This window comes from Mustela nigripes, chromosome 7 (assembly GCF_022355385.1).
Source record: "Mustela nigripes isolate SB6536 chromosome 7, MUSNIG.SB6536, whole genome shotgun sequence".
NCBI lineage: Eukaryota > Metazoa > Chordata > Mammalia > Carnivora > Mustelidae > Mustela > Mustela nigripes.
The window spans coordinates 34562562-34574845 of NC_081563.1; the positions used below are offsets into that span (position 1 = coordinate 34562562).

Genomic DNA, 12284 nt, shown 5'->3' on the forward strand with positions numbered 1-12284 from the left:
GTGTCCCTGGATTAAGGATTCTTAAGAAAAAAGAACAGTGATACTATCAATTACCTTTCCCACTCATCTCTATTTTCTTTTTCCTGGACTCATTTGCTCAGTATTAGAAATACGAGGAACAGCATTGTCTACCATTGTCTGCCAAAACAGTGACTTAAATTGTTGACATATTATCCTCCAACACTAAGCAGAATTTGGGTGTAAATGTACCCTTCATTAGCCTTAATGCATGCTGAGATGGGAGGCAGGGAGAGGTCTTTATTTCATTTTTTTTTGTCTAAAAAACTTGTGGCTTTGCCTTTGTGCCAAGAAAATCTGCATGTGAACATACAGGAAATAGGAAATCTAATCTTTGTGAACTGTTGAGTACATGAAATGGACTGTGTTGTACTCTGCTATGATCCTGTTATGGGCAAACTTCCTAAGAATTTTGTTTCTTTCTGTACATTTCAGTGTTTCTGTTTGATGAATGTAGTGAAATAAATGTATAAGCTTAGATCAGAACACTCAAAGTTTCCATTTTTAAATTCTTGCCCAAAATTACAATAGATTGACCCGTTTTGCATATTCCCTAATATGTATTTCTGCATCCGTGGCTGGAAGCCTTTTCAACCAAAAATACTGTGATAACATATCTGATAGAGGGACATTTTTGGATGGCAGAAGTATTATTTCATAAGTGATTCATAAAGAATACAGCATAATGATATGATATATGTATGTTTGCCAAATGATTACCACAAATCTTTAGGATTTACTCTCAGGATCTTTCAGTATACAATATAGTATTGTTCATTACAGTCACTGTACTGTACATTATTACATCCCCAGAAGTTGTTTATCTTATAACTGGATATTTCTTCCTTTTGACCATTGTCACCTATTTCCCCCACCACCACCTCTGACAACCACCAGTCTGTTCTGTTTGTTCATTTTTTTAGATTTTACTTGTGAGATCATATGGCATTTGTTTTTCTGTGTCTGACTTATTTCACTTAGCATAATACCCTCAGGGTTCATCCATGTTGTTACAAATGACAGGATTTCCTTCTTTTTTTATTCCATTGTTTAAATGTGTATATTATTACATTTTCTTTATTAGTTCATCTGATGGTCAACACTTAGGTTGTTCCAGCATTATCTGTTATCCTGTGAGTACAAGGTACTTATTTCTTACCTATATGAGGAAGTTCAGATTTTTCTTTTATGAAGTAATTCATAAGTTTTAAGTGGGGGGATTATAAGTTGAGAATATCACAAGATCATTAAATTTCCATTATTCTTAACTCTGCCAAATTCCTTTAAGGGACTAAGAAACACCATTTTAAATTCAAGGATAATTATTTTTCTCGGTAGGTATTTCAAACATGACTTAAATTGGAATGTCAGAAATATAGGCTTATGAGAAAGAAATCTTTGACTGATGGTTTGTTTTGTTGGTAAATACTATCTAAAGGGAACTTTGTTTAAATTTGAACATGTTTAAATTTGAAACACAGAAATTTTATCTCAATATTAGGTCCTCAGGAAATAAAGGCCATAGGGTAGGAAGTTTGGGAGTAGAAATGTCATGGAGCTGATACTACTAGATATTTTTATTCTTGATGGAGCATTTGTGTCTCAGATTTATTTTCGGCTTTCTAACATTCCATCATTCTAGGAAGATCTTAAGTGTTTAATAAGGTTGTCTTATCTGGAAGTATGGAAGACTGAATTTAAAACAGAAAAACTATTGCACTTTTCTACATTTTCGTGGAGTCCATGAAAGTCCACATTTCTGCTTTTTGTAATTTCTTGGTTCCATCGTACTTTCAGACTCTCTTGTTGACTGTGCATTAGAAAGTAAGGCCTTTGCTCCCCCGCCCTGGCCAGCAATACTCTTTAAAAAGTTCATATTTCAGAGTGTCTGGATGGCTCAGTTGGTTAAGCATCCAACTCTTGATCTCAGCTTAGGTCTTCATCTGAGGGTCAAGAGTTTGAGCCCTACACTGGGCTCCACTCTGGGCGTGGAGCCTACCTAAGAGAAAAAGATTCACATCTCTCATATGTCTTTTCTCTCATGATTGATAATTGGCTGTCTGTCGTATTGGACACAGTTGTGGTATTCAGTGTTTAAAGTATTTTTAGGTGATAAATGTTGATGTGACCTGAGGCTGTTGATGTGAATAGCAAGTTTGTTGGAGTTCTGCTCCCAGCTCTGCACATTCGAGCAAGCTCTACTCCAAATCAGGCAAGCACTTTCCTTTCTCCCTACCAAATATACCCATCTCTTAAATATCTGTACCACTAGCTCCCTCACACTGAGTAATTTTTAGATTCTGCTGTAGCATTCTTTTTTCAAGGATACCAAGGCCCTACAAATTTCAGTTAATTTTTTAAATATAATGGTAGCTCAAATAAATATGTAAAAGTGAACAATGTCAGTGACAGCTTTATTGAGATGCAGTTCACAGACCAAAAATTCACCCTTTTAAAATATACAATAAAGTGATTTTTAGTACATTCACAGAGTTATATACCTATCACTACTGCCTAATTTCTAAACATTTTATCACCCCCAGAATAAACTCTGGGCCCCTTAGCAATCATTTCCCATTTCTCCCTCCCTTCGGCCTCTAGCAACCATTTGTCTACTTTTGATCTCTGTGGAGATCTCTGTTTTGGACATTTCGTGTAAACTGAATCATACAATATATGGTCCTTTGTGACTGGCTTCTTTTATTGGAACCTTAGTGTTTTCAAGGTTCATCCATGTTGTGGCATGTATCAGTATCTCAATTCCTTTTTATGGCTAAATAATATTACATATTATGAACATATCATATTTTGGTATCCATTCTTCCATTGATGAACAATTTTAGAAAGTGAATTTTTTTTTCAGTTTTATTGAGATAAAACTGGCATATAATTTTGTATACACTTAAGGTATATAACATAATAATTTGATTTGATGTATGTTTATATTGCAAAATGATGACCACAGTAAGTTTTGTTTATATCCATCACCTCATATAGTTAGAGAATTTTTTTCCCAAAGATTTTATTTATTTATTTGACAGAGAGAGATCACAAGTAGGCAGATAGGCAGGCTGAGAGAGAAGGGGAAGCAGGCTCTCTGCTGAACAGAGAGCCTGATGCGGGGCTCAATCCCAGGATGCTGAGATCATGACCTGAGCCAAAGGCAGAGGCTTAACCCACTGAGCCACTCAGGCACCCCCAGATTTTTCTTTTGATGAAAACTTTTTTAAGACCTACTCTCTTAGCAGCTTAATTTTCAGATTTATAATACAGCATTGTTAACTGTAGTCACCATGCTGTGCGTTTAATTCCAAGAACTTTTTTATCTTATAACTAGAAGTCTGAACCTTTTAACCCCCTTCACCCATTTCTCTCAGTGAGTAAATTTTAAACCTATAATTTTTTTTTTATTATTCCAAGTGATTTAAGATCTTATTTACTTCGGCCTTTTTTTTTTTTTTTTTTAAGATTTATTTATTTGAGGGGTGCCTGGGTGGCTCAGTGGGTTAAGCCGCTGCCTTCGCCTCAGGTCATGATCTCAGGGTCCTGGGATCGAGTCCTACATCAGGCTCTCTGCTCAGCAGGGAGCCTGCTTCCCTCTCTCTCTCTCTGCCTGCCTCTCCGACTACTTGTGATTTCTCTCTGTCAAATAAATAAATAAAATCTTTAAAAAAAAAAAAAGATTTATTTATTTGACAACAAGAGAGGGAACACAGCAGGGGGAGAGGGCGAAGCAGGCTTCCTGCCAAGCAAGGAGACCGATGGAGGGCTCAATCCCAGGACTCTGGGATCATGATCTGAGCCGAAGGCTGATGCTTAGCGACTGAGCCACCCAGGCACCCCACTTTGGCCATATTTAAACAAGGTGCTACCTTCCCATTTTTAACCTAGTGACTGATTCTACAAGGTATTTTCCAAAGAGCTTTTACTCTTGCTCTTCCAGCCTCACTAGCCATAAAGAGGTTCACTGAAGTAAGGTATCATGAATACCAAAGAAGGAGTTCTCAGGAAATGAAGTGGTTATAGTTTTTGTACTAAAATCTTTCCCTTGCCCTTAAGAAAGAGGGTCTGATGGGTGCCTGGCTGCCTCTGTCAGAGCATGAAACTCCTGATCTCGGGGTCATGCATCTAAGCCCATGTTGGATGTGGAGCCTACTAAATAAATAAATAATATAAAGGAAAAAAGAGTATATACATACATAGCTGACCCTTGAACAAGATGGGTTTGAATTGCATGTGTCTACTCATATGCAGATTTTTTACAGTACTGTAAATGTATTTTTTTTTTTAAGATTTTATGCATTTGAGAGAGAAAAAGCACAAGGGCAGGGGATGGGGGGAAGTGGCAGAAGGAGAAGGAGAGGTGAACTCCCCGCTAAGCAGGGAGCCTATTGTGGGGCTCAACCCCAGGACCAAGAGTGAAACTTAGCCAATTTGAGCAATCTGGGTGCCCCTCTTACAATTTTCTTAATAATATTTTCTCTAGGGATGCCTGGGTGGTTCAGTCCATTGAGCAACTGCCTTTGGCTCAGGTCATGATCTTGGATTCCTGGGATCGAGTCCCACATCTGGGATCGCGTCCCACATCGGGGCTCCTTGGTTTACCACAGAGTCTGCTTCTCCTTCTGCCTGCTGCTCTCCCTTCTTGTGCTTTCTCTCTCTCTCTATGACAAGTAAATAAGTAAAATCTCTAAAAAATAATATTTTATCCTCTAGCTTTATTGGAAGAATATATATTTAATACATACAGCTTACAAAATATGTTAATCAACTATTGTTATTATTGGTAAGGCTTTCTGTCAACAGTAGGCTATTAGTAGTAAGTTTAGGGGGAGTCTAAAGCTATACACAGATTTTTGACTGTGCAGGGAGTTGGTACACCTAACCCCTGTATTGTTCAGTGGTCAGTTGTGTGTGTGTGTGTGACGTGTGCATGTGTATGTATATTGTTTTTTTAATGTCTACGTGGACTTTACTAAAAATATATTTTTATGGGCCTGCCTTGTTCCTTCCTGGGTAAAGTGCTATGGACATATAAGAAACCTGGGCTGTCATTCAGCCATCACATTGGTTCAGCCAGACCAGTTTTTAATACTTCTGTAGTTGATCAAAAGCCACTGTTCTAGGCTACTAGTGCCCATTTCCACCTCCGTACCTTTCCCAGTCCTCCATTTTTTAGCAAACAAAAGGGGCAGTCATTGGCAGAGCAGAGGGCCTCCACATGAACAGTGGTTATTTATTTATTTATTATATTTTATTTATTTATTTGCCAGAGAGAGAGATAGAGCACAAGCAGGGGGAGAAGCAGAGAGCCTGACTAGGGGCTCAATCCCAGGACCCTGGGATGACCTGAGCCAAAGGCAGATACTTAACTGACTGAGCCACCCAGGTGTCCCAGCAGTGGTTATTAAATGTTAAATATTATGACTGTTACCTCAATAGGAAATGAAGACTTTTTGGAAAGCTTAAGGGAACATTGAAGACTTGTGTCCTCAGCTCTAAAATCAGAAGAGTAATACCTACCCTGCCTACCATGTAGGATGATTATAAGGGATAGTAAGTTCTTTTTTTTTTTTTTTTAAGATTTTATTTATTTATTTGACAGAGAGAGATCACAGTAGACAGAGAGGCAGGCAGAGAGAGAGAGAGGGAGGGAAGCAGGCTCCCCGCTGAGCAGAGAGCCCGATGCGGGACTCGATCCCAGGACCCTGAGATCATGACCTGAGCCGAAGGCAGCGGCTCAACCCACTGAGCCACCCAGATGCCCCAGGGATAGTAAGTTCTGAAGCTAATGTATCCTCTGTTGTCTGTGGAATTATATCTTTTTGTAAGAATTATTTTGAAATGTTTTCAGAGTAACTGAATATCGATATAAATGCAAAAGGAGGACCTTTTGATTCTTCAGTCTGTAATTAAAATTTTCTTCCAAAAAGACACTAAAGTGATGGAAAATATCACTGGTGTTTTTTTTTTTTTCTCTCATCTTATTAGGTGTTTATCAGATCAGCAAGCAAATCAAAGCTCATGATGGCAGTGTATTTACACTTTGTCAAATGAGAAATGGGATGTTATTAACTGGAGGTGGGAAAGACAGAAAAATAATTCTGTGGGATCATGATCTGAATCCTGAAAGAGAAATAGAGGTAAGGATGAAAACGAAACATGAAAATTTTAACATGTTAAGTTTTCTAAGTGCTTGTCTTTCATCCCATAATAAGTTAACACACTTTCCTGGGAAACTGATGCACACTTTTTTTTTTCTCAAAATTTTTTTGAATTTTTTAATAAACATAAAATGTATTATTAGCCCCGGGGTGCAGGTCTGTGAATCGCCAGGTTTACACACTGCACAGCACTCACCATAGCACATACCCTCCCCAATGTCCATAACCCTACCCCCTCCCTACCCCCCCCCCCGCCCCCGCCCCTGCCACCCTCAGTTTGTTTTGTGAGATTAAGAGTCTCTTACGGTTTCTCTCCCTCCTGATCCCATCTTGTTTCATTTATTCTTTTCCTAACTGGTGCATATTTTTATCATTTCATTCTCTCAGAAAAAGAAAAAGAAAGGAAAAAGGACCATTTATTAAACAAAATAATTGGAAAGAATAAATATACATATATATTATATATTGGCAGACTATGTAGTTTTTGTTTATTTCTGAGATTATCTTTTACTGATCTAAAAATATAACCATGCACACTTTAAAATTCAGCAAACATTCATCAGATACAGTATCCACCTCTAAGGTATAAAAAATAACCAGTTTGATTTTAAAACTTGAAAATAATCTTTTAAACAGTGGGCTTAATGATAATCGCTCTCTGTGTATATGTCTGCTTCATATCCTGCATCAAGTGTATCCACAACACCTGACAAGTATTCTGTGCTTGTGGGGAGTTTGCTACTTGCATTGAGGTCTCTGGAAGTAAAATGGTTAATAATAGCATTCTCTAGGTCAGTGATTCTCAAAACAAGGGCAAATTTCACAGTTTAGTATTGCTTCTTCTTCTTCTTCTTCTTCTTTTTTTTTTTTTTTGGTGATTTAAATTTTGGATTTATGCTGTTGTCAACACATAATGTGTTTTCCAGACAAAATCTTTTCTTTTTTTTTTTTTTTTTTTTTAGATTTTTTAAATTTATTATTTATTTGTCACAGAGAGAGCGAGGGAGAGCGAGCACAGGCAGACAGAGTGGAAGGCAGAGTCAGAGGGAGAAGCAGGCTCCCTGTGGAGCAAGGATCCCGATGTGGGACTCGATCCCAGGATGCTGGGATCATGTCCTGAGCAGCTGCTTAACCAACTGAGCCACCCAGGCGTCCCCAGACAAAATCTTTTCTTAAAAAAGAGGGTCCCAACAGTATAGTGCTCTTGGGTTTTATTTCCAAGAAGACAGACAAGAAGTTGAAAGAGTCACTTTATCACAACCTTAGGTTCATAATGAAAATGCCACTTCCTAACTATTTCTTTTATTCACAGATAACTTTTATATCCTTTGTAATCAAAAGCTGCACCATCTGTTCATCTCCTTTGCCATTTCTAACATCAGTTTGGATTACCTTTGGGCTTTAATTATTTGTGCTTTGAGGAGTCGCTTTGGGTCCTCCTTCATAAAGAAGAATTGCATTATTTCAGAGTCATTGCTTGGGCTTATTATCTTATTAATACACTATTCACTGAGGGTATAACATGTAGTGCATTAAATGAGATTGATCTCCCAAGGAGTCCTATGAAAGATAGTTATAACACTTTGTAATATATTGCTTTTTAGTTAACAAATAAATCTTCCTTGTGTTATTCTTACATTTTTATCCTTACAACAATCAAGAATAGGTAGAGTATATATAATTATTTCCCCATATTATAGATAAATTTGTCTTCAGCTAAATGATGTAACCCAAATAACAACCAGTAAAAAACAAAACCAGACCACATTTTTATGTGGTCTAATAGAACTTTTTCCCCTACACCTAACTGAACTCTTGAAATCATATAAAATATAAATTAAATTGACTAAAGCAAAGAATGTTGATAATGCATTATAACTTCTGTATAATAAAATGTAATTGAGTAAATAAACTTCCTAGTATAATATTAACCTGTGACTTTCAGATTTGGAATTCTGCCATTTATTATCCCATAGTTGCTTACAGCTGTAAATGCAGTCTTCGGGTAGTAATTAATACATGTTATGTGTAGGGTGACTATAAATTTATTTTTTAGGTTCCTGATCATTATGGAACAATCAGAGCTGTAGCAGAAGGAAAGGCAGATCAATTTTTGGTAGGCACATCACGAAATTTCATTTTGCGGGGAACATTTAATGATGGCTTCCAAATAGAAGTACAGGTAAGATGTATGATCTTAACCATTAACTGAATATTTTTTATGATGCCCTCTGTTTCTTATAACAATGGATCTTATTTCATTTCAGGGTCATACAGATGAGCTTTGGGGTCTTGCCACACATCCCTTCAAAGATTTGCTCTTGACATGTGCTCAGGACAGACAGGTGTGCATGTGGAACTCAGTGGAACACAGGCTAGAATGGACCAGGCTCGTAGATGTGAGTAAAGCAAAATGTGATCATAATCCCCCCACGAAAACTGCCTAAACCGGCATTTGGGAGCAGCAAAGGAAAAAGGACTCAGCATTGGTTAAAACCAAGTGTGTAGTTTAGTAAAGTGGATGAGGTAAGGGGAGAATGTTTAGTCGCGAAGTGTACATATATCCATTTTGAAGAAGCAAATTAGGGCAAAAGCTCAATTTTTCCGTTTCAGTAGAAAAAAAAAAAGATTTGACCTATTTGTGGAGGATTGTTACAGAAATGTTTGGGCCTCTGGTGGTGTTGCAGTTGGAATCAGTAAGCGCTGCTCACTAACAGACTCTACTGTCTTCTTTTGGAGTTGATCTCTTACTGTATTTCCTCCCTACCCGACCCAGACATCAGCCTTTTCTAGCCCAAAGGTGTATACACGTTCTTTGCAGACTAAAGAACTGTATACATGTTTGTTGTTATTATCCTTATTGTTCCACTGCCGAGCCAAAAGCTGGCTGTCCTTTTCCCTTGCCACTTTGCCAACATACCCCTTCCTGCTCTGAAATTCTTTTTCCTCTCATATCAATGTGATATTTTTCACTGGCTACGAGAAAGTTGATCAGAACTCCATGTTAATATGAAACCAATTATTTTCAAATGTTTTTGCCACTATTCCCATAGATCTAGGGAGACTTTCACATGTACTCCCCAACAGCTGTCTGTCTCTCTTCTAGGAACCAGGACACTGTGCAGATTTTCATCCAAGTGGCACAGTGGTGGCCATAGGAACGCACTCAGGCAGGTAGGGTCTTGAAGGGAAATGTGAGCTGAGTAATCTGAAGTGGTGGGTTGTTTAATCTTTATTCAAGAATGTTCTCAATCTGATTTAGAGGACTAATCTTTTTAAGTGGCACACGAATATGCTTGTTGCTCTCATCTGTTATGTAGCCTCATTCATTTGTTCAGTGATTATTTCTTGAGCACCTGCCATTTGTTAGGCCCTACTGTGGGCATTCAGGCTACATCAGCGTGCAGAACAAAAATCCCTGCCCATGGGGAGCCCACATTTTTAGTGTGTGGGTGGAAACAGGATAAAAAATAAATATTCTAACTAAGTTAGAAAATGTTTAAAGCCATGAGGGTGGTGGGGGTGGGACACTGAGCCAGAGGGTTTGGGAGGGTGTGCAGTTGTAAAAGAAAAGAGTGATTAGGATAGGCTTCTTGAACCCTCCTTTGTAGAATTTTTTATGGTGTCAGAAAGTTTCTCTCCTCATTTTCTTTTAGGGAAGGGAACTGAAACTGAAATAACCCAGTCGAGCTTTTATAAATCATTTTTTCTTTAGCCTTTGTCATCCTTTTCTTTTAATGTTACACAGATAGGTTATAAAGGTATATTTTCTGAAATTGTTACTAATTACTTGTCTTTACAGACCTTATACAGTACCTTTCTAAGGTTATTAAGTAACACATATTTATTATCTGTATTTTTAATAAAGTTCTTTTTATTGCCTCTGATAGGAAATAGACTTCATCCATAAATAATTTATTAAAGAGGCAGAAGGAAAATATGAAGTAAATTTCCAAAAGTTAAACCTGTAGAAAATGTGGAGTGCTGATTTCTGATGAGGTGAAACTATTGTGAACACAATATAAACACTTTTGTTTATATGACAGATATTTCAAATCAGTTCATTTAAATCTTAATTTAGTTATTTGGAGTTTTTTAATAACAAGTATTTCCTTTGGTTGTTGGATGCAAAAGAACACCTCTAGAAAATCGAAACACTCAAGTTCCTTCTATACAGCATTACAAAATCTAGAATCATGAAGGGATGCCTGGGGGCTCAGTCATTTAAGCATCTACTCTTGAGCTCAGCTCAGGTCTTAATCTCAGGGTTGAGTTCCAGCCCTGTGTTGGACTCCACACTGGATGTGGAGCCTACTTTTTAAAAAAATGATGAAAAAAACAGGTCTCTAGTGATAAACTTTGAAACATGGATGCTATTAGATTGAGTCTAAAAGAGAATTTTAGAATTAGACTGCTAGGGAGGGAGAGAGTAATTGGTGAAAACTTGGAAATATTGACAGTGTTACTATCTCAGATTTCTCCAAAATGCATGTTGTTATTAGATTATTACTTCAACTTAGGTGTATGTCAGGTCACTTTGTAGGATTTGAAGGGAATTATTTTCTCTTTTACAAAAAATGTGTTAAGCACATTAAAAGCAACCTGAACTAAAGTATTAAACTTGTTTCCAGAAAGCCACAAATGAGTTCACTTCAGTCTGTTTTTGTGTAGGTGAGCAAATACCACAAATGCTGAGGTTAAGACTAGTTATTTTTATTTATCTCTTTATTTATATATATTTATTTATTTATAAATATGTATTATATATTTTTATTTATATAGCTTATTAGTTATTTTTATGTATTTCTTTAAACTTTAATAAGAGTGCAACAAAATATTCATTGATCTCTCCATTGCACAGACAGAAAACCAAGACCCATAGAGCTTACCACTTGTGATTGAGCTAGGATTTGAACTCAGATTCTATATGGTTCCAAAGCTGATCGATTACTTTCCACTACTCCATTAATAGTCTTTGACATGTGCTTATGGTGTTGGTAGCATTACTTAGAAATATTGTAAGGAAAGTTTACCTTTGAAGGTTAAATCACTGCTGACATACTTTAGAAACATTTACTATATATACAAAGGAATGAAACACTGAATAGAGTGCAAGGGCTAGAGGGATTTGGATCATTAAGACACACCGCTTCATTCAGTGAAGCTGGGGTGTGTGTGTGTGTGTGTGTGTGTGTGTTTGCACGTGTGCATGTAGCTGCAAAGTCATAATGAATAAGCTTAGAATGAAAAGTCACTCACTCAGTTAATAGGACTTAAAGCCAGTCGTTTCCTCTTGGAGTTGTGAGTAGGAAACACCTTATAAGTGAGAGTGATGTGATAACTAAATACAAGGTGATGGACCTTAGAACCGAGGGGAGATGTAGTTATCCATGTTCATTCTATCCATTATTCCTGTCTTTGGTTTCGCATCTGGTTAGATTGTATTGATTGTTAGAGAACTTTCTCATTTATTTTTATTTTTTACATGGGTTTGTGAATACCTGGTTTGTAGTGTCTGAAACTGAAAATTCCTCAGTGTAGCCATTCAGATATATTATCACTGACCGCTCATTGTAAAAAAAAAAGTCACACTTAGAACAAGGAAATTTTTTTTTTTTAAATATAGTGCAACACATGTCCAAATTGTGCATGATCTAGAAAAGGTGACTAGCAAAATGTTTAAAGATCTTTTTATGTCCAAATCTAGAAATGTATTTCTTGGAATCAAGAAGTAAACACAAGTATAAATTGTCACAATGATAAATAAAATTGTCATTTAAAATAATGTATCACTACTATAATTTCTAAGGGAAAGAAACATATAGCCCTAAGAAACATATAGTTAAGAACGTAGTTCTTAACATGCCGATCCTCACATAATAAAAGATTCTTTTTAACAGCTTTATTGAGATATATACTGGAAGTTATTCATTTGAAGTATATAATTAAGTAGTTTTTAGTAAGTTCACAAGCTTTATCCCAAGCTAATTTCAGAATATTTTCATTAACACACACAAAAAAACCCTATACGCATTGGTAGTCGCTCTTCATTACCCTCACCCATTTCCCCAAGCCCTGGGCAACTGGTCTTTCTGTTTCTGT

General features: G+C 36.8%; 1 protein-coding gene across 2 annotated transcripts in view; it reads left to right on the forward strand.

The window, feature by feature from the left end:
• The window catches only part of EML4 (EMAP like 4), a 156264-nt gene that overhangs the window by 117380 nt on the left and 26600 nt on the right, over positions 1 to 12284 (forward strand). For both annotated transcript variants that reach the window (XM_059405537.1, XM_059405538.1), the window contains 4 exons: positions 6010 to 6161; positions 8239 to 8364; positions 8450 to 8581; positions 9289 to 9356. In XM_059405537.1, the coding sequence (XP_059261520.1) occupies positions 6010 to 6161; positions 8239 to 8364; positions 8450 to 8581; positions 9289 to 9356 (478 nt within the window). The remainder of the gene's footprint in view (positions 1 to 6009; positions 6162 to 8238; positions 8365 to 8449; positions 8582 to 9288; positions 9357 to 12284) is intronic.